Below are 23,241 nucleotides of genomic sequence, written 5' to 3'. Positions count from 1 at the left end.
AAAACATGTAGCCTAATCTTGGTGAGTAGGTTTTTCAATGTATAACTAAATATGAATCGAGTCTTACATAATTTAGACAGAGGATATAGACTAATGTTGGCAGTAATGGAGAGAAGTGCCGACGCAAATCCCGCGGAGCCTGCCTCTTAATTTCGTTATTGCCAAATACCCATCTTAATTCAGAATGTATTATCTTAATTTAATTCGTTAAGAAATAATAATTTTATTGGCATATTTTTTAGTGTATTGCATAAGCCTATTTAGAATGAGATGTTACAATGTTACAGATTACTTATTTCTTTGTTTCAACTTCCAAGTGGCGTGTAGATTATTAGTCATGAATAAATAATGTTAAAACCTGTGTAAATTTCTCATTCTTGACAAAAGCTGTGTGTGTGCGCACATTTAAATAATGTCGGGCTGTAAACGGGTTCGGGCTTTTAAAAAGCTGTCAATCTAAATGTACGTTCGGGTTCGGGCTGCATTCTGTCGGGCTCCGGACATTTCGGGCCTAACTTTTAAGGCCCGATTACAGCTCTAGTTTAGAGGGCTGCAATATGAGGAATTATAAGTTTCAGTGTGACATTCAGGCTTGAACAGATTCCAGTGATACTTCAACAGGTGAATAACATTCCTAATACTTTTTTTTTCTTTAGGAAAAAACTGTATAAATTTAATTTATATAAAATGTCAGTGATCAGATGAACAGTGAAAATCTGTTTGTTAAGGAAATTCACAAGCAGGTAATGTATGGCATGATTCAATAGGCATATTTAAAAAAGCATTACCATTTGATAAAATATTCATGAACATTGCTGGTTGGATAAGTTATCTCGAGAAGCCCTTTACAGCTTTAGTCAGTTTACTGGGGCTTTTATGTTTTCTGTCTAAAGAATATTGATTATTTCATATTAATTAAAGAATGGTGAATATGTGACTCTCTTTTAAAGGAAAACCACAGTTTTTCAATAGTTTACTTTGTTCCTACCTCAACCTAGATAAATAAATACATACTTTTCTTTTTCAATGCATGCACTTTTAATCTTTGAACAGCGCTTCTTGAATGTGTTAGCATTTAGCCTAGCCCCATTCATTCCTCTTTCTCTGTGCTGTCACCATCATACCTTTGCTTTGAGTTTGTGAAGTTATGTGCATCTATAGACAACAGGTTTCTTTCTAGAAACTATTTCTAATTTTAATGTCACAAGGTGACGATCTCTTTTTTTTCTTTGGGGCGGAACCAAAATTATGGAAGTTTGGTTCCGCCCGGAAGTGTTTCCGCCCGGACCGGAAAGGACGAACGACGAAGATTATGGGTGTACCCAGGTCGTGGAGCATCACATCCCCACGGGGGACGCAGGCCCCAGCCGAGAGAGGTACAGACCTATTCCACCTACCTTATACACCGAGGTGCGTGCACTGCTACAGGGCTTGCTAGAGCGGGGCATTGTCCGGGAGAGTAGTAGCCCCTGGGCTGCCCCTATTGTACTAGTGCAAAAGAAGACAGGGGCTTGGAGGTTCTGTGTCGATTACCGTAAGCTCAATCTAGTCACCAAGAAAGACGCCTTTCCTTTGCCGCGGATTGAAGATTCCCTGGCTGGCCTCACACAGTCTGCGTGGTACTCCACCTTGGATTTGGCCAGTGGCTATTGGCAAGTACAGGTGGCGCAGGCAGACCGGGAGAAGACAGGCTTTTACAACCCCGTTTGGATTATTCGAGTGGGACCGGATGCCCTTCGGGCTCTGCAACGCTCCGGCCACCTTCCAGCGCCTGATGCAGCGGTGTTTAGGAGGTCAGTTAATGGAGTCAGTGTTAGTGTATCTGGATGATGTGATTGTCTATTCTCCAGATTTCGAGTCTCACCTCCGGCACCTGAAGGAGGTCTTCCAGACAATGGAAAAGTACGGATTGAAGTTGCAGCCCGGAAAGTGCCACCTGTTACGCCGGGAAGTCAAGTTTTTGGGCCATGTGGTCAGTGCTGCGGGAGTGGCCGTAGACCCAGAAAAGGTCTCAGCGGTAAAGGATTGGAGTGCCCCGAAGACGGTGAGGCAAGTATGGTCCTTTTTGGGCTTTGTGGGGTATTACAGGCGCTTTATTAAAGATTTCTCCAAGGTTGCCAAACCCTTGAACCAGTTGCTGGTTGGTACAAGCCGCCCCCGGGGCCGTGGGTCGCCCACGATCGAATGGAGTGCAGACTGCGAGGTTGCCTTTGGGAGATTAAAACAGGAATTGCTACAGGCCCCCATCTTAGCTTATGCTGATTTCTCGAAACCTTTTGTCCTTTATACAGACGCCAGCAACCTGGGATTGGGGGCAGTGTTGGCCCAACGACAAGACGGGGCCGAAAGAGTCATCGCGTATGCGAGTCGGAGTCTCCACCCGGCAGAAAGAAACGATGCGAACTACAGCTCTTTCAAGTTGGAACTGTTGGCACTGAAGTGGGCACTCAGCGAAAAGTTTAAAGATTATCTCTGGGGCGCAAAGGTAACAGTCATTACCGACAATAATCCATTGGTGCATTTACAGACGGCGAAACTAGGAGCAGTAGAACAGCGGTGGGTGGCCCAGCTGGCAAACTTCGACTACCAACTGCAGTACCGTCCTGGACGAGAACACACGAATGCTGATGCACTCTCGAGGCTCCCTGAAGCAGGGGACCCTAGGGGCCGAATTGGGCCCGAAACGGCTAGTGCCGAAGGAGATCTGATGGTCGGAGTGATTGAGGCACCAGGAAGCCAGCGAGAGGCTGTGCCTGAGAACTGGGGATGGGACCCCCGCCGGTGGAAGGAACGACAGGCCGAGGATCAAGAGGTAAACTACGTTTGAGAGTGGGTAGAACAGGGCCGACGGCCGACACTGGAAGAGAGGGAGAACCAGTCGGATAGAGGGAGACGCCTGTTGGGGCAGTGGGACAGGCTGGAGTTACAAGAAGGAGTGCTGTGTAGGAAGGTGAGGGACCCGAAGCTGGGCGAGGAGATGCGCCAGATCGTGGTGCCCAAAGACCAGGTGACCGCATTGATCACGGCCTATCATGATCGGTTGGGACACCAAGGCCAGGAGAGGACCGTGTCCTTGCTGCGACGACATTTCTATTGGCCCGGCATGGAGGCGTCGGTGCATGCCCTGATCCAAGCGTGTCCTCGATGCACGCTGTTCAAGACAAGGGGTGAGACCCGGGCGCCCATGGTACCTATCCATGCCAAAGCTCCCCTCCATATCATGGCCATGGACTTTCTGACGCTGGGTCGACCCTCCGATCGATATCAGAACATCTTGGTAATTACAGATCTGTTCACCAAATACGCCTGGGCTGTCCCCACCCTCGACCAGACCGCAACCACCACCGCTACAGCTCTATGGCGAGCCGTCTTTCAGACGTTCGGGTGCCCAGAAGTTCTGCACTCCGACCAAGGGGCCAACTTTGAATCCAGAGTGATCCGGGAGTTATGCCAGTTGTATGGTTGCACGAAAAACCCATACAACGTCGTACCACCCCCAAGGAAACGGCGGTTGCGAGAGATTTAATCAGACCCTATTGGGGTTACTAGGGACCCTGGACCAACGACAACAGAGTGACTGGGTGAGTGCTTTGCCAAATCTCCTCCAAGCATACAACAATAGTGTACATAGTACTACGGGGTATGCCCCGACCTATCTGATGTTTGGCAGGCACGTGCGTATGCCCACTGACCTGGTTCTGGGAGTTGCAGCAGGCCGGGAAGAAGGGAGCGTAACCGAGTGGGTGGGGCGCCACCATCAACGATTACACTACGCCTACGAACAGGTGTCGAAGAGGATAAGGACCACAGGAGAGAAGAACAAGCGGCTGTATGATCGCACTTCCCGAGAGGCCCCCCTGCTGCCAGGTGAGAGGGTCTTGGTGCGGGACAATCAACGGCAAGGAAAGGGGAAGCTGAGCGATCGTTGGGAGGCCGTCCCATACGTAGTCTGCAGACAGCAAAGACCGGGACAGCCAGTGTACACCATCCGGCCTGAAGGCAAGTCTGGCCCTGACCGTGTGGTACACAGGAACATGATCCGCCCATGCCCTAACTACCCTGAGGCCGTGGAAGTAACTCCCACGGAGCCTGTACTGGCGGCCCCCTGGATTGGAGGTTGGGCTGTGGTCCCAGGGAGACCCGTGGTGGCACCACCCCCGGCTGCTCCGAGAGAACCAGAAGCGGCACCTGAACAGGCCGAGCCCGACTCACCCCCAAGGCGTTCCCAGCGGGAGAACCGAGGCCGCCCCCCTGCCCGTTATGGTGAGTGGACGACCCGAAGGCGTTCTAGGGACTAGAACGCATTGGCGGGGGAGGATGTCACAAGGTGACGATCTCTTTTTTTTCTTTGGGGCGGAACCAAAATTATGGAAGTTTGGTTCCGCCCGGAAGTGTTTCCGCCCGGACCGGAAAGGACGAACACCGGACTTCCGGTAAGCGCCGCGAGCGGGAAAATCAGCGAATTCGATGCACCTGTGCCTAGTTAGAAACAGCGTTTGGTGATTGGAGGATACACCAAGCAAGGCAGTACTTAAGGCCAAGTTTATTCACAGTTGGGGAGCTTTTTGGTGTGTGTTGAAACGCTGTGTTGGGCCGTGTTGGTGCACTGTTTGGTGGCTGTCTAAACTCTCTCTTGCTCTCAGGTTGGGTAATACACTTGTGAAGACATCCAGAACCTTAAAGGTTGAGGAGAATACGGAACAATTGGTGAATTGAGACCAAGGGAAAACGAGGATTGAAAACGACATGGTTGTGAGTACCAAGTGCAAGTTATAAATGCCTTGTGTATCGATCTAGCTGTATGTGAGATTACTCTAGGAGGAAGGAGACGGCCCTACCCCTATTATAGCGTGGTGGGTGAGCCGAGTGGACATTCACCGAAGCCGTCACAACGACGACACCACTAGTTGGGCCACATTATTCATCGCCAGGTCTGACCGAAGTGAAGTAAAGGAAGACGGGAGTCCCTTTTGTGCACTGAGCGTGGTGGGTGAGTCTTTGTGCTGTGAAAACCTTTAAGTTGACGTGGTGTTGTATATTGCTGTGGGTTGCTGTGGATTACTGTATGTCCTGTCTGACAGACCCCCGCCTTCACGCATTTCTTTCAGGGAAGACCAAGAGGCTGTTGGCCCTAGCTAAATTAAATCTTGCATATGTTGTGAGCGTGTTACAGAGTTTATAAGATTTGCACGGCACCCCGAGACGATCCTGTCCCGCCTAGACATTGAGTGGATGGTGTGAGCACCAACGAAGAGCTGGAGAAGCAGCAGCATCGTGAGTACGATTTGTGACAACTAACACTGAATACTGTGCGAGTTTATTATTGCAGAGAGCGAGGTGAAGGGATTTCCATCGTCCCGTGGCCTCTACAAAGGGGCGCCCCTGTCCGGAGTTCGAACGCCGACAGCAGTGAGGAGAGGGAAGCGCTCGGCCCGGTGAGACGTTGAGTATTCCCACCCCCCTGCCACCGCACAGCCGTCGAGAGGGTTCGCCCCCGACGCCAGGTAGGGAACACTTACTCCATCAGACGTTTCGCCAGTTGGGATCTGTGGAGAGTGTATAACCTGAGGAGAGATCGAAGAAACCTGTACTTACGGTACGCTGCATCCAGCCGAGAGGTGAGAGCCATTCTAAGCCAAATCATTGTGCTTTTGTATTCAAGTTGATACCTGTAGAGAGAAGAACAGAGAGAGTGAACAACCTGAAGAGAGATCGAAGAAACCTGTACTTACGGTACGCCTGTGTCCAGCCGAGAGGTGAGAGCCATTCTAAGCCAAATCACTGTGCTTTTGTATTCAAGTTGATACCTGTAGAGAGAAGAACAGAGAGAGTGAATAACCTGAAGAGAGATCGAAGAAACCTGTACTTACGGTACGCCTGTGTCCAGCCGAGAGGTGAGAGCCATTCTAAGCCAAATCACTGTGCTTTTGTATTCAAGTTGATACCTGTAGAGAGAAGAACAGAGAGAGTGAATAACCTGAAGAGAGATCGAAGAAACCTGTACTTACGGTACGCCTGTGTCCAGCCGAGAGGTGAGAGCCATTCAAAGCCAAATCACTGTGCTTTTGTATTCAAGTTGATACCTGTGGAAAGAAGAACAGAGAGAGTGAATAACCTGAGGAGAGATCGAAGAAACCTGTACTTACGGCACGCTGTGTCCAGCCAGGAGGTGAGAACCATCCACATCTGATTAACTGTGTCTCTTCGCCAGTTGTTACCTGCGGAGGAGAGAGAAGAAATAGTGAGTGACTCGACGAAAGTTGTGAAAGTAGGAGGAAGAGCCCGCACCAGGGAGACCCAGGTACGCAGCCCGAATAAGAATCCACAACACTCATTTGCTTTTGATTCTGCCTCCAGGAGGACAAAGGAGCGCGCCACGGATACCCTAGACCAGGTTGGTGCCTGAGTCTCACGCCCCCCCCCTGGTCCACAGTGTCCCGGACATTTCCTTCGCTCCCCTGCTCCCTGTCCGTGGCCCACCTGGAGGGCAGAGACGGATATTAGTTTTAATCCCCCCTCCCCATTTCCCAAGAACATTTTAAATATTTAATAAATCAATAAAGATTATTTTTATACTTACCTGTCCTTGTTGTTGTCCGGTCATTGGGTTGGCTTTGGGGACCTCCTCGAGGTGGAAGTTGAGAGGGGGCGTGGTTTTAGCCATTAGTGGCCACCCCCTGGGTGTGACATTAACATAATTAATTTGCATCATTTCTGCAGTTTTGAAACAGATCCGAATATTAACAGCAATCACAGCTTTACCACATCCTGCTTTTGTACGTTTGTACAGAAGATAAGTATTTCACTACTGGACAAAACATGCAAATCAGCAATAAATGGGTAGAACAAATGCAAATGATTTACCTGGACAGCAACATCATTTCAAAGGTTATTCCTTAAAACATTTTACTGCATAAAACTATAGGTCATACTGAAATAGTTCATTTGTGGTTTTACCGTTCTGATTTTCACCAATCTAGGAATTTTAATTTTAAAAGAATCAAGAGTACTAAAGCATTAAATACATTGTCTGATGGTTAAAGGATTAAGATAACCCACCATACTCATTTATGTTATGTTTTCTTTCTAGTGAAATCATCATGGATGAAGATCCTTCAGTGACGCATTAAAATTCAGATGTTATGGATGCATACTATGGAAAAAAGTCCCTGTGATACAGTACAGAGATAAACGACTGTAAAGATAAAACTCGAGAAGACCTTGCCGAATTTGAAATGTAGCCAATGTCAGCTCCATTATCATCGCGCATAAAAGAAAGCAAAGATCATAACACCACAATAAACACAATGACAGCCAAAAATCAAGCTGCTGGAGTACACAAGGTACATGTTAAAAAACGAAAAAGTAAACTAGATAAAAAGGAAAAAAAAGAGGAAGAAATGTATAATGCAAAATTGCACTTAATGTACTACACTACATGGACAAGTGTAAATAGATGCCCCTTTAATAAAGAAATTGGGTGTTTCACATACATTACTAGCAACCACAAAGCCACAAAATATCCTTTTAAACAAACATTGTTGCAGAATGGGTCGTACCTTTCGGTCCCAGTTTTCCTATGGCCATAATTACGTTCCAACATCTACTGGAAAACCTTCAAAGAAGACATGAAAGCTATTATAGTTGTAAATGCTGATGCTCAATGCTTATGACCCTGTAACAAAAAAGCAATAAAAACAAGCATATTTTAGTGTGATATTGGGTGTCCACATACTTTTGGCTGTGTATATAAATGTTTTGCACTTATATGACCTTCAATATTTATGGGTATAAGTAAGAAATGAACCATTTTTCTTTCTCCAGGTTCATGTTAAACCACCAAAGCAAAGAGTCGAACTATATGAGTGTGAATCTGTGATAAGTGATAATTCATCTCAATATAGCACAGGTAAAAAAATAAAACCATAGTATATCAAAAATGGTTCTTATTGAATTTGTTGCGTTTTATATAATGGTTTGGTGTTTCTAGATTCCAGCCTCCCTAATTTCACCGTTGTTTTATTTGGAAACTCTGCGGCAGTCCAGTTAGGATGCGACAACATTTTGCTCGGGGGGAAAAAAACCTGTTTTGAAGACACTGTCATGACTGTTTCAATAAAGAGGAAGATATCAGACCATCATGTGTCAGTGATCAACATGATCGGCTTATATGACACTAATCTGAACCCTTCTCATCATGTTATCAGCAAGCTTGTGAATGAAAATGAAATCCATGCCTTCATCTTTGTTGTGAGACTGGGTCAGCTAACAGATGCTGATAAAATGGGCATTGAATGGCTACAGGGAATGTTTGGTGACAAAGTTCTCTTCACTTATGAAAAAGAGGAGGAAAGTATCATAGATAAACTGAAGAAAAACCCTGTACTGGAGAAGCTGATTAAGAAATGTGGACGAAAATATCACATCTGCAGCAAGAATATGAACAAACAATCAGAGATGAGAGGATTGATGGACTGGATCAGATGTCTGTTTATAGACAATAAAGAGCAGTGCTACACTACTGAGATGTACAACAAAGTTTTAAGAAACCCACAAAAGAGTGAAAATCAAACTGGTAAGATAACAACACAATTTATTTATTTAGATATGTTGTACACTTTATTATTAGAGACTAAAGTAAACCATAAACCAGCACATAATCTTAATGGCTAGATTTTTCTAGCAAGAACATTTTTTGACCAATATCAAAATATGTGACTCATCTAAATATCATTACTATTAAAATGGTATTTCTTTGTTAAGCACGTTGTTTGATGGGGGCATGTTAACAACGTATTGTTACATTAATAGTTAACTGTATTAATCTCTCTTTAAAATATTAAAGTGGCATATACGGAAATCTGCAGTGAAATTTAAGCTTCTCCTGTTTCTCATAAAATCAAGGTCCAGAAGCTAACAAAAGCACTAGATTACAACTTTTGGCAAGCTCTGCCCAACCTAAGAACGGCGACAGACAAAGGGTAAGAAATATGTGAAGTATTTGCATAAATGCTAAATTTAGTCATTAATTCCTCTGTCCCACTGATTGTTTCTCAAAAAAGCAACGTGGCCAATCGATCTTGCTAGCCTATCTGCACAACCTTTTCTTTTTCTTCCTGCCCCGTCTCAGTCGTGCAGTGCTTCATCTTTCTAGCCTCACCTCCTTCCCTAGCACCACCTGCTTCCTTAAATTATGGGCAAAGTCTTTGCAAATGACTTCACTCATGCCAGTGCCAGCATACAGTATAGCAGATTTAGCCCACGAAGACAAATGATGTGTCTCAATCAGCTCCCTAGCTCCACAGGTAATGAATTAGTACCCTGGCTATAAATTGGAAACTTGATGAATACCTACAGTGTGTTGTAAAATGTCACCAATGGCCTTCCGTAATGGTGCAGTCGTGCAGCACCAAAACGAAGGCTGCAAGCCGACACACAAGCCGCTCCTCTGTGTTCTCACTAGTTTGAGGAGAGAACCCGAGAGGATACAGACTCGATATAAACACTGTAAGATGCGCTCTGTAGGATGTGAATTGCATGTGATAGGTCTGACCACGGGGTGATAGTAAGATGGCATGCGGTGTAATCGTTACCCAGTGTATACTGCTGAGCCATGCTCTCCTCGGGACTCGGTTGTGAAGCCACACTGAAACAGTCTCATATGGAGCAACCATAACAGTGTCACAGCCACAGCTGCTGCCATATGCCCCAGGAGCCACTGAAATTGTTTCATTGGGACCGCTGTCTTGCCTTTGAATGTATTCAAGCAAGTCAGAATCGAATGTACACGAACATCTGTTATATCAACCGAGTCCAGTTCCATACCGAGAAATGAAATCCTCTGCACAGGGCAAAGTTTGCTCTTCTCCCAGTCGACCTGAAGCCCAGACCTGCTCAAAATGGTTGTATGTGTTGTTAGTCCTTTTTGTGTATAAATAAACACAAAAATAAATAGGCGCTTTTTGATGTTTTTTTTCTAAAGTCTGTATTTAAAAGTATATAACTCTGGCCCTGAGTGGTAACGAAACCTGCAGATAGATTTGTTTGATTCCAGCAATTGCCAGCTTACAGAGGAAAAATGAAATTTTTCTCTATCATAATAAATGCAAAAGTTATTTTACTTCAACTAATGGGAGGAATAATACCCTTTTTGTATTTCATTTCCACCTAAAAATATTTGAAGTGCTCCCATAACCACATACAGTAGAATAAATGCAAAGTCTTTATATCATTTTACAGAAAACACTTTGAAGTTACATAAAAAGCTGCTGTTTGTGACAAATATTGTTATTTATGTTGATTTTCATATGACAAAACACCAAATTGTCTTTTTTTATGTTGTAAACACTGTCTTTGAAAGTGAATAACTCTGGTTCTGTGTGCTCTAGCACGGCCATTCCCAAACTGTGGTCCGCGGACCACTAGTGGTCCGTGAGGGTACTGCAGGTGGTTCGTGTAAAGGCAAAATAAGAATATGTATATTTTGAGAATATGCTGTGTTGTGCTTGAACGAGTTCATTGAACAAACGTTGAACGTGATCTGAACATACTGTATTACTGCCTGATGAATGTTACTGTGAACTCGTTGATTCTGGTGCCTGTGAACAGCATGCTCTTTCAGTTTAACGTCGTTCAATAGGGTGCCAGATTTCTATATTCTTCCAGGCGAAAACCCGACTAAAACACACTGTAAACAGGCCCTAATGTGTAGCGGAAAAAACACCCAATCTGGCAACACCGCCACCAGTCAGTGTTCACCAGTCACGCTGCATGCGCGTCATCTAAACAACACAGACGCTGCTGATATTCCTGCCGCGCCACTCAAATAGTTTAACATTAAATAACATCATATTTATCTTAAATTGTTAACGATTAACATAGGCTGCTAACGCATATTCCGGATCTTGAAATAGACTCTGACTAAGCTCACGCTATTTAACGTGCACGTGCGGTGTGCAATACCTGCGAGTTGTCATACACGCAATGCCTTGCAGCGCTTCTCGCCCGGGGTGCGACCCCCACCCGGCTAGCCTTTCAAGGTACGTGCAAGCAAATACAAAAATTAAAAGACAGTCAATGCTTATGTAAACCCTGGTTGGATAAGGATTTAAAGTTGGATATTAAGATGAAATCTGAAGCATTTAGCTTCAGTGTTAAAACTGATGAAATAATTGCTGTCTGTGGTTCTATATGGGCTAAAATGGCAATCTTGTTTTTTTGTATAATATGGGAAAAAAGAAATATAAATTAGTTCATTTTTGGAACTATTTTTTGGAATTAGTTCATTTTTGAAATATGAACTGAACTAGTTCATTTTAAAATTTGTAAACTGTAAACTGAAGTAGTTCTGAGAATATGTTTATAAATAATATTGATATAAGAATATTGATATACATTTTTATTAAATTGTCAAGTTATTGTGTGATTACTGAAATAGGCCAGTGTCGCTCGGCCGTGACATTCAAGTTCAGTGCCGTACAAAATGGATTGCTGTATGAATATGTGGCAGCTGTTTTGTGCAGTAAACTTTCTTTTAAGAAACCTGTTGTACTGATGTGATGACCAGTTATAGTTTTAGTGCTAGTAAGACTATTTAGATGTGCAGATTAATTCAGGACTTTGTGTAGACATATTTTATAATGAGTATTATGAGGTGGTCTGCGAAAATTCTTGATTACAAATAGTGGCACACACACAAAAAGTTTGAAAACCCCTGCTCTAGCAGACTGCAGACAGTTCTGGTTGTTAGCAGCAGCAGACAGTAAACACCCAAAAAACGAATGAACTATTTAGCATGTTGCATTCAAAAGTTATTCTTATTTTACTGAAGGGTGTGAAAATACATTTTTCATATAAATATAAATTTTTTGTTTTGCACATATAATAAATAGCAAGGGATTAATTATGCACACAACCAAAGAAAATGCTGTGAATGGACTCATTGTTTAGAGTAGGACCTAAGATAAAAGATGTTGTAGCATTTGTGGTTATATGTGCTATCTGAGGCAGTTCACACTCAAGTTTCACATATGTTTACAAAAGACGATTTTTTTTTTACATCATTATTAATTCGACGATTTTTGGATATGTGATGAAAATATGAAAAATAAAGATGTAGCCTTATTCCTGAGGGTGAGTGCTTTCATTTGATATAAGACTTGCCCATGTTTGTCATAGTTGAAAAATATGAAATATGTGAATATTAAATCATATAAAAAATTGTGGGGGGGTGATAGTGTAAATTAAGTGTAAATAACTTTCTTACAGTAAAACATATCTCAAAGTGATGCATATCTCCAGAAAGTAGAGAGTCTAAGCTTTCAAACAGTATCTCATATGTAACCCGCCGCTTTTCTTGGCTACAATGAAGTAAGGGATGTAAAACCCTGACCTCATCTCGGCTGGGGGAACCTGCTCGATCGCTTCCTTCGACGGGCTGGAAAAGCAGTTTCCAAGCCTCCAGACACTGAACGAGAGAGATTAACGGCATGATCGTAGTACCCGCGGCAAGCGGAGGTGATCGCCAATGAATGCTCTTTGGCCACATCAACAGAAGTGTTGTTTAAGTGTTGTGTAATCCAACTCCGCTGATGGGTGGCTGAGCTGGAGAGACTCCACTGTATGGGTCCCGGCCATCTAACACACCCGCTGGCAATAGAGGAAGGGGAGGACATTGGGTTATGAGCCTGAAGCTCCCGTGTTCCTCTGGAGACCTGGAAAAGAGAGGAGAATTCTCTCTGTGTATGGTTTGTGGGTGCGGGTTGAAAAAGCATGCAGGTATTTGCATTTCCTGGTGCCACCCCGCCATGCAAGTATAAAATGAGCTGCAGTTGCAGTATCAAATCAGCTATTTCTGCTGAGAAAGCCGAGCATCAGTGTCCAGCCGATATCAGCAGTGGAACAGCAAACTGTGGCGACGGGATGTGACGTCTCCGTACCCTTCCTTCAAGGAACGAGGGTTACATATGCAATCGTGATGTTCCCTTTCAGTCGGTCACTACGACGGCACGTCGCGACCGACAAAATGGGAATCCCTACCAAAAAGCCACTGCATCGGACCCTTCCAGTGCCTGCGTAAACCTTCTGTCTTCCATCTTAACCCTCTGAGGTCTAAGGGGTTTTAAGGGCCCTGGGTAAGTTTTGACATGCCCTGACATTTGTGCTTTTTTCAGTTTCTAAAAAACATAGTCTCATAACACTGTGTTCAGCACAAACTGGGCTACAATATTATATGATCAACATGTATCTACATGTTTGTATTTTAAGAGAAAAATGTTTATGCGCAGTTTTCGAAAAAGCTAATTTTTTAAGTCACTAATATAAGTCCACAAAACTCATTCTAAACATGTTTTCCCAAGACTTTTCAAAACAGGATCGAGTAGTCTAGAGTTTTTTCTTCAGATTGATGTGAAAATCATTCTGCCTACTCATTCACATAAAACAATATATTGATTTACAATTTCTAAGACACTATTGCTTGGGAAAGCTCCTGAATAATCTGTGATTGACAGCTGGAGAACAAAAGAGTTGCATAATGAGCCACATAATGAGCCTTGTAGGAATGTTCAACAATGTAACTTTCTCTGTAGTAAAACCATGATAAGGTTTACTTGGGAATTTATAACAAAAAAATTCAATAGAATTTAAACACACACACATTAAATATATATATATATATATATATATATATATATATATATATATATATATATATATATATATATATATATATATATATAGAGAGAGAGAGAGAGAGAGAGAGAGAGAGAGAGAGAGAGAGAGAGAGAGAGAGAGAGAGAGAATATTTTCTATTAAAGGTGACATAGAATGATTGAACGGAGTATTTATCCTTGTTCTATGATGTGACATGTAGACAAAAAATTTTTAGTTTGGGTCTGTAATGCCTTGGAAGCTTCCTAAAAACCTATCTCAAAAAGGTCTATTAGAAGGGGGAATTTAAACAAGTGGTTTTGCACATATTTGGCTCCCCCTACTGGCTTAACTTGCAATCTCATTACTGATTGGCTGACTTTGCTGCCACTCAAAAAATGTAGCCAATTATTTTAAAGTGGAGGGGCAGTTAGATGCCTGTGATGTCATGAGCATCAGTTTTTCAGATTGGACTGTTTTCTGGCTGACATTTCTAAAAGAGGAATTTCTATGAGACTGAGATGTTTAGCATGTTTAGCACTTTTTGTATGTTTGTGAATGTGGGTAGACTACCTTTATTCAACAAAGACAAGGTAAAAATGGTTTTTCATTCTCTGTCCCCTTTAATTTCAAAGTATACCTTTAAAAACCATGGTAAGCATGGTAAAGGGTACTGTTTGGCCATCGTAATGAACACAGGGTTAGTGTTTGGTTGGCCAGCGAGAGGTTTACTTTTGTGCAGTAAAAAAGCTCAAAAGAAGAAGAGCCTATCATTGTCTGGACTCTTGTTTGTGTTTTTGTAATTATTATAGTAGAAACACAACAAGGGACACGCGTGATAAACTTATCAATGTTTGTTTACAGCCGCCGCCATTACATGATCACGAAAGCAGTTAATGTGTGCACACGCGAGTGATCCTGTGTATAATAAACTTGCTGTGCGGAGATATATGCTTAGACGAAACTAAATAAGAATTGCACTCTTTGCAATCGCTTATTTTATAAGAATACCAAAAAGCGCGTCGAGTTTCCTGACTCGCGTGTTTGTGTATGTGCATTCGGGTCGCGTGAAATGTTTGACTGAAAGACAAAGAAAACACTCTCGTGTGGAGATACTGACACACGTACGCAAGTAAATAAGGATTTAGATGTCATGTTTGATGCACTCGGATGAAACAACTCAGCATAAGTAATAGAGAGACAGGATTGTGGATTGCGTATCCATTGACTGCAGGAGGCAGGAGTCATGCATATGGATGTTTCTTCTCGTTCACTTCAATGGCGCGGGGGTGTGGCGATCTCATCTCATTACAGATAATAAGGTAACAGGAGAAAAACGGTACCTCTCATCCTTCTCATACAGTTTACACCGAATGACAATATCTGTTTTTGATCTCACTTACATCATTTAAAAGTAGACATTCCAAGGATTATGTAGACATGTATCTTTTTTTTCTATGACAAGTATTCGTTAAGTTACAGTTAAATTTTTAACGCGTTTCTGAAAGGACTTCATGTTTATTTTCTTAATTTTGTGAAAAGCACAACATTCTGTTTTTATTGGGAGTGGACCGAGAAAAACTAGACACTTTAACGTTTTAAATGATGTATAAATCATATCTGTATGTCAAAAATCAGCAGAGCAATCCAAGTCTCTTTGCGGAGTGATTGAAAAATAAAGAGTTTGCGGCGCCCGCGCCACAGTCGACCCCAGAGTGTTAAGAGAGGCGGAACCTGGCTTACTGCAGAAGGCCAGTCACTTCTTGACACTTACAGACGGCAGAGGCTCAAAGGGAATGTCCTGTAAGGCTTTCAGAACCACGTACAGATCCCAAGGAGGAACAGAGCGGGGCAGCGGGGGATTTAACCACTGCACACCCCTTAAAAATCTAATAACCAAGTTGTGCTGCCCCAATGACCTACCATTTATCTGAGTGTGGTGTGCAGATATCACAGCAATGTCTACTATAATGGTGGAGGGGGACAGCCTCTTCTCCAACCGATGTTGAAGATATAAAAGCACGACACTGATCGGGCATTTTCTGGGTTTTTTTTATGAGGAGAACACAAGTTGACAAACAGGTTCCATTTTTTGCATGTAAGCCTGTCTTGTGGATGGCGCTCGCACTGTAGCAATATTGTTAGATATCACTTGCGGTAAATCACTTAGAACTTCCGCGTTACACAGGTTGGGATGCAGAAGTCATAATGTGCCTCCTGCCTGAGAAAGAATGTCCTTCCTCAGGGGAATTAGCCGGGGGGCTGGGGCAAAGGCTGCTGTCACGAGGAGCCTGAGTTCTGGGAACCAATCCCTGGTGGTCCAGTAAGGTGCAACCAGTAAAATGCTCTGTTCGTCCTTCCTGACTTTGCACAGAGTTTGTGTGAGAAGGCTGACTGGGGGAACACATATTTGCACACTAAAAGCCAGACTGAGGAGCCGATGGGCCAGGTGTAGGTTTCTTGCGACGCGGCATGATGTAAGCGATGGCCTCAGTCTGCTTCTGGGCTGCCGAGAACTGATGTGCGAAGTCCTTGAACATCTCACCAAACAGACCGGCCTGGGACACATGAGCATTCAAGAGTCCCGCATATTCGCCAGTCACAGCCAGAGATGCCATTCCTGGACCACCAGGGTGGACATGGCACGTCTGACGGCTTGTGCGGTGGCTTTGCTTGCACAGAGCGCCAAGTCAGTAGCCACACGAACCCTCCATTTACGCTGCCTCAGCATGCTGAATACCCAAGCATGAGACACAACAATTGTTTCCATCACAGGGAGCCATGTACTTGCCACATCCGGAACTAGAACATGGACAAAAAGACATCTTTAAAAAGACACACCTCGCCGTAACACTACACCGCTTTTACTAAAAAAGTTAGCAGTGATATTATACACAAATTCTCATACAATGGCATTTTTCTGGATTTTGTTGAATAAGACGTGAAGGTGCAAATGGGAAGGTTGTCGATGTGGGGGGTCTAAATTTTAACAAAATATGCATACATTAACATTCTTTTTTTAATCAATGAGTAATATTATTTAAATGTGTTCTGGTATTTTTCAGCTATGTGCAGAGCAGCTGATGGACAGACTTCATCTGAAAGGAAAACATCAAAAACTAAAAACAAATGATTTTCTTCAGCTAACTGAAAATTCACAGTCTCATGAGATCTGTCCAGAGGAAAAGTTTGCTCAAAGTTTTCTACAAAGGTTACTGATAATGGACTACAGGGCAAGATGCATCAAAAGTGAAGAGAACAATGAACCGAATCACACACAACAAACAGAAAATGAGTCATCTGAAGATGTGGAAGATGCTTTTAATGCTATTTTTGATGAAAAAACTAGACCTGCTGAAGACTTGAACAAATTAGAGCCAATTCACTTGATGGACGCTCAGATGGCTTTGTTTTATTGTGCTGATAGTTTCCTAAAGCAGCTCGTGGTAACTAAACTCTCACAGTGTCAATTTGCTCTTCCTCTGCTTGTACCAAATCCATTCACACAGAAGATTGAGTTTCCTCTCTGGACATTCAGACAAATCAACAAGAGCTGGAAGACAACTGATGATAAAGGACAAATCTTGAGCAAAACCCAACCGGTCTACAAGGCAGAAACACCAATGGTGGCTTTCTTCAGGTTTGACTCTGTATCCTCATCAAAGTCTCAGCTGTTGAACAGTTTGATCAATGAGAAACACAACACATTCTTCCACAGGAACTGTCAAGGCAGCAGCAGATCCAGAGTACTGATGGATGGGGTGGTGGAGATCGCCTGGTACTGCCCATCTGGAGAAAAAACTGATAAATTTCCTGACTGTGTTGCATTATGTAATCTTCATGGTGATGCAGGAGAAAATGAGAAACAACTGAATATTTTAACTCAGATGGCTTCTGTAAATGTTGTTATTTTACCTCAACTAAACAGAAGTGACAACAGCATGACAAAGATCCAAAACCTCTTCACGAACTCAAAGCTGCTCATTTGCCTTCTTACTGAGAGTGATTCAGCTCTTAAAGAAATAAGGAAAGGTAAAAAATACAAAATGGGATTGAAAGACAGAAATCAGTCAGATGTAATTGAAGAACTCAGAAGAGCTGTAAATAATGGACTCTCATCTTCAGACTCATCTTCTCTTTTCAAGCTTGAAGATGTTGCAGATAAATTACACATCACAGTAGATGAGAAGATTGATAATGACTGCAGGAACGGAAAAGACGCAGCACAGAAAATGATAAGTTTACTGAAGAATAAAAATCTGACAGAAATCAAAGAATCATTTCTGCCGTGTCAGGGAAAACTGTGGCATCAGTGGTGTCAGACAAATAAAGAACTACATCGACCTACACTGGGTGAACTACAAAAGAGTGATAACATAGAAAAAACCAAAAGCTGTAAGAAATCAGAAATGATGAAAATCCGTGAACAGCAGCAAACATCTGTCTTAAGTGAATTTATCCAAATTTTCATTCAAGAACTAAATTCAAAAGAACAAAATGAGATGACATATTTTTTAAAGTGGATTGGGATCCTACTAGATGACTTCACCACTGAAACACTTTCAGCTCTTCATCATGAGTATGATAAAAAGTGGTCAGCGGTCTTAGATCTTAAAAAGAAATCTGATAAATCTCAACAAATGAGAGGTGAACAAGAAGAACTTGAGAGAATATCTGAGAAACTACAAGCTGCGACCTTTGGTTTGGAGCACATACTGAGAGAGATCGGTCAGATATATGAATCATGTTCATCTGTGAAGAAGAACAAGAAAAACCTAAAGGCTGACTTCTCTTCTCTTCCGAGTCTTGGAGCAGAGATGATGATGTCTGGATTTCCACTGGAGCTGATGGATGGAGATGCTGCTCATGTTCCTCTGATCTGGGTTACAGCAGTTTTAGATGAACTCATCAAGAAACTGGGAGACAAGAGAGTCTTTGTGCTGTCAGTTTTAGGAATTCAGAGCTCTGGGAAATCTACCATGTTGAATGCAATGTTTGGTCTGCAGTTTGCTGTCAGTGCTGGTCGGTGCACTAGAGGAGCGTTCATGCAGCTGGTTAGAGTTTCAGATGAGATGAAAGATCAGCTGAAGTTTGATTATATTCTGGTTGTTGATACTGAAGGTCTTCGTGCTCTAGAGCTTGCTGGAAGATCAACAAGAAATCATGATAATGAAATGGCCACATTTGTTGTTGGTCTTGGAAATATGACATTGATCAACATCTTTGGAGAAAACACTGCAGAGATGCAGGACATCCTTCAGATTGTTGTTCAGGCCTTTATGAGGATGAAGAAGATCAAACTGAATCCCAGCTGCATGTTTGTGCATCAGAATGTTTCCGACATCTCAGCCGGAGAAAAAAACATGGAAGGAAGAAGACGACTTCAGGAGAAATTGGATGAGATGACAAAACTTGCTGCTAAAGAGGAAGATTGTAATACACAGATTTTCAGTGAGGTCATTGCATTTGATGTTCAAAATGATGTGAAGTATTTTTCACAGCTTTGGGAAGGAAGTCCACCTATGGCACCACCAAACCCAAACTACAGCAGTAACATTCAGGAGTTGAAGAGCAACATTATCTCAAAAGCATCAAGATCGAGCGGCATTACACTGTCACAGTTCAAAACTCGCATTAATGATCTTTGGAGTGCACTGCTGAATGAAAACTTTGTGTTCAGCTTTAAGAACACACTGGAGATTGCCGTATACAGAAGACTGGAAACTAAGTATAGTGACTGGACTTGGAGCCTCAGGAGTGCCATGTTGAGTATTGAAGAAAAGTTTTACAACAGAATTGCAAATGGAAACAGTGAGGTTCAGAAAAAAGGCCTGCTGGCTGAAATGAAGACAACAAAAGAAGAAGTAGAAAAATCAATGAAGTCTTATTTTGATGAGGACAGAGACAAAGACATTCTGTGTCAATGGAGAGGAAAATTTGAAACCAGAATTCAAGATCTTCATGATGACCTGGTGAAGGGAACAAAAAGAAAGTTGGATGAAGCAATTGAACAAAAGAAAGCCAAGCAGAAGCTAGACCAAAAACTGACAGAGTATGAAAATATGCTTTTTACCCGGAGCAAAAAACTCGCTTTGAGTCTGAAACACAGAGAAACAGATGAACATGTATTGAAAGAAGAATTTGACACAATGTGGAGTAAATGGGTCACAGAGATGACCAAAGATATTCCTCCAATAAAAGATATTCATTATTGGGAGGATGTCACTCAGATTTTATCTGAAAACAATGAATTGACTCATGTAAATGAGCGACTAAATCTACCAGACTTCAAACAGATACTGATCAAAGGTGGTTATGATGACTACATTGTATTAAAGAAGCATCAAGAGCATTCAGATGACACTGTGTCTTCAGAGGAAGCTGAAGAGAGCTCTGAGAAAAGCCAGATTGGGATATTTGAGTGGCTTGTGAATCCAGCAAAAAACGTGTTTACTTCTTTTTTTCCAGGGAATAGAAAGCTAAAGAATCAGACCCTGAATGCTGAATATCACGACTCTGTAAGGCAACTGATTAAAAAAATTATTAAGGAAACTGAAAACATAATGAAGAAATCACCAGTCAAAAGACAGGGCTACAATGACAGCTACATCCAAGAGATAACAGACTGTGTTAAAAAGTCAGTAAAGCAACATCAATCAGAGAAAAGAAACTACACTCTGAAAAAGGAGTTTATTATAGATCTCTGTCTCTATGTTTGTGACATTGCAAGTGAGAAATTTACTGAATGCCACAAGGAATTCAAGGAAGCAAATGATCTGGGAATTTATCTTGAGAAGCAAAAAACTCAATATTATAACGTCTTCAAGAACTACTGCAGAGGAGCAACAACAACAGCCATACTGATCGATTTTATCTGCAGAAAACTTGAACCGTCTATCCTACAAGAAGTTTACAACAAAACAGCTATTGATGTTGCAGCACAGATGAGATCAGATATACGATCATTATGTGAAAACAGATCCAATCTGGAGAAACACATTCTGAAATCACTCGCAGAAAAAGAGGACTTTCAGCAGTACATACAATACATCCATCAACCCAAAGAACACTTCATACAATTCATAAAGAATGAAGTAGACAAATACTTTACTCAACAAAACAAAATAGTTCTAAATGTTTTCAAAGGAAATCTACAACAGAAAGGGCAGATTGTGAGTAATGCGGTGCATGCAGTGACAGTGGAGGCCAAAAATAATGGAGGAGATGGCAACATGTGGTTCACAAGTTTCACCAAAACACTCACAGATGAGCTGAAATTCACAGGTGAGTCATGTGTTGATCTCAGAGAAATTGAAGACTTGGATTTTCTTGGGAAACATTTGTGTGAACGTCTAAATGAAATGATGTTAAAGCTACAAAAGAAATTCACAAGCAGTGGTGACTTTCAATTGGAAAATTGCAGGATGAAACCACATGAGATTTTAATTGATCATTTCTGTCAGTGCTGTTGGGTTCAGTGTCCTTTCTGTAAAGCAATCTGCACAAACACAATGGAAGATCATACTGGAGATCACACTGTTCCTTTTCATCGTAATATTGGACTGAATGGGTGGTATTACAGACGCACAACCAACTTGGCTATTAATTTCTGTACAACAGCAGTATCGAGTGATCGGTCCTTTTATAACTCCTCAGATGATAAATTTCCCTGGAAAGAATACAGAAAAGCAGGTCCTAAATATGAAAACTGGAGCATCACCCCTGACAACTCTGAGTTGCCATACTGGAAGTGGGTTGTGTGCAGGTTTCAGAAAGATCTGGAGAAGCACTACAGTAAAACATTCCAGGGCCACGGTGAGATTCCAGATGAATGGAGAAAGCACACAAAAGAGGACGCTATTAAGAGTTTAGACAAATACATCTAATGGAGAACTAACAGAATTAAACTCATTTATATCAATTGAAACTTTTCTGCACTAGTTTTAGAAAAAACTTTGTGAATAACACAGCTTACCATTTTGCTTGGATGCATTTATGAGCATAAAGTAGACTACAGAACGATTAACATGTTAAATGCAGTGAGAAATATTTATTGATTAAATCTTAAAGCAAAATGTGAGACCCCTGCTGAAAAAACAGCATACCAGCAAGACCAGCATATGTTGTGTTTTGGTGCTGGTTTGCAAGTGAACACCAGCTAAACCAGCATCAGCACCAGCACCAGCATAATCACCAGCTAAACCAGCACCAAACCACCATTAGCACCAGCATCCCATGCTGGTCATACTAGCAAGACCAGCATATGTTGTGTTTTGGTGCTGGTATGCTGGTGACCACCAGCTAAACCAGCATAATTTTCCTGCTGGTCCATGCTGGTTTGATGCTGTTTTTTTCAGCTGGGACATGACAGCAACATGTTTGAATGCTCTGCCTATATATTTTTTATCTTTTAATCTATACAGGCAGTCTCTATAGAAAATGTTAATCTTTTTGAACTGAAAAAAAAAATGTATAGCAGTTCTCGCATTACTGACAAAGAGATGAATCGCTTTATTGTTTTCCTTACTTTTGTAGGTTGCTTTGGATTAAATAATCATGTAATGCCTAAATGTAAATGAAATGAAACCATTTTTGTTCTACTTGTATTATAGCATCTGACTAAATCAACTTTTAAGTTCAGTTCAGTACAGCTTCATCACCCTTGACAACTCTGAGCTGCCATAATGGACGTCGTTTGTAGGCTCAATTTAACTTTGTAGCCAGAAGCACAATTCAAAGACATCCACAAGACCAGAAAACCATATAAAATACAATCAAATCTAATTGCTTAGTTTATATCCTTAATATACTAAATCTTCAAACCTTTGATACCTTTAAAACTCTTTTAGTGCAAAAAAATTGTTCAGTGTTTACTCATAATCATTTCACATATACTATATTGTAATTCTAAGTTATTTAAAGTGTACGTTTTTGGTTATTTTATGTTAATCCAGAATTTAATAAATATTAATTAATTCAAGTCTTGGCTCGTATTCCTTTTTAACTAGAACATGTTATGTATTACCCAGAGCAACTAATGCCAGATTCTTAGTTTGACGTCTTGATTTTATTTAGTCTCACATTCATCAGGACACCACATAAACCCACAACAAACTCTGAAACTACTGACATTCCTGTTCTGTTTTTTTTCCCTAAATTAAATGTATTAACAGATTATGACCATCACATAAAAGAAAAACAGTAATACAGTGCTATAATTTATATCGGTTACACTTTATTTTGATAGTCCACTTTAGACATTCTACTAACTTTAAATAACTTTGCAACTACATGTCAACTAACTTTCAGTAATTTGCAACCATAAGTCAACTAACTTTCATTAAAGTATTAGTAGACTGTAAGGGCTAGGGAAGAGGTTTGGGTTAGTGGAATAAGTTGACATGCACCTGCAAAGATACTTCTAGACAATTGAATGTCTGTTGAGATATCATCACAATAAAGTGTACTAGTTCTCTTAAGATTGGTAGTTAATAAGTAGTTGCAAAGTTACCTATAATTAGTAAAATGTTTAAAGTGGACTATTGAAATAACGTGTCACCTTTATAGCAGTTTACATTCGTCTGCACAGAG

The 23,241-nt window shown here is 41.7% G+C and overlaps 1 protein-coding gene across 2 annotated transcripts; it reads left to right on the top strand.

Moving 5' to 3' along the window:
* Positions 1 to 539: 539 nt before the first annotated feature.
* Positions 540 to 21,622, top strand: LOC135767085 (interferon-induced very large GTPase 1-like). Of its 2 annotated transcripts, XM_065276688.1 has the most exons (7): positions 540 to 621; positions 7,091 to 7,343; positions 7,825 to 7,909; positions 7,991 to 8,575; positions 8,905 to 8,981; positions 16,716 to 20,934; positions 21,074 to 21,205. In XM_065276688.1, exons 2-7 carry the CDS (start codon positions 7,245 to 7,247, stop codon positions 21,076 to 21,078), a joined length of 5,070 nt encoding a protein of 1,689 aa, XP_065132760.1. In that variant the 5' UTR covers positions 540 to 621; positions 7,091 to 7,244; the 3' UTR covers positions 21,079 to 21,205. The 2 variants fall into 2 exon arrangements, with proteins under 2 accessions (XP_065132760.1, XP_065132758.1); XM_065276686.1 differs by having other exon boundaries at positions 16,716 to 21,622.
* Positions 21,623 to 23,241: the final 1,619 nt, after the last annotated feature.

The sequence above is a fragment of the Paramisgurnus dabryanus genome, chromosome 6, assembly GCF_030506205.2.
Source record: "Paramisgurnus dabryanus chromosome 6, PD_genome_1.1, whole genome shotgun sequence".
Classification (NCBI taxonomy): Eukaryota; Metazoa; Chordata; class Actinopteri; order Cypriniformes; family Cobitidae; genus Paramisgurnus; species Paramisgurnus dabryanus.
The sequence above is the reverse complement of the archived record's forward strand: the minus strand, read 5'-3'. Positions and strand labels throughout refer to the sequence as shown.

Bases quoted from the DNA above. Each gene is read 5' to 3' on its own strand.
- LOC135767085 (XM_065276686.1), top strand. From the start codon at position 7,245: ATGTCAGCTCCATTATCATCGCGCATAAAAGAAAGCAAAGATCATAAC. The intron at 8,576-8,904 runs GTAAGATAACAA...CATAAAATCAAG, and splicing joins AAAGAGTGAAAATCAAACTG to GTCCAGAAGCTAACAAAAGC. The intron at 8,982-16,715 runs GTAAGAAATATG...GGTATTTTTCAG, and splicing joins AGAACGGCGACAGACAAAGG to CTATGTGCAGAGCAGCTGAT.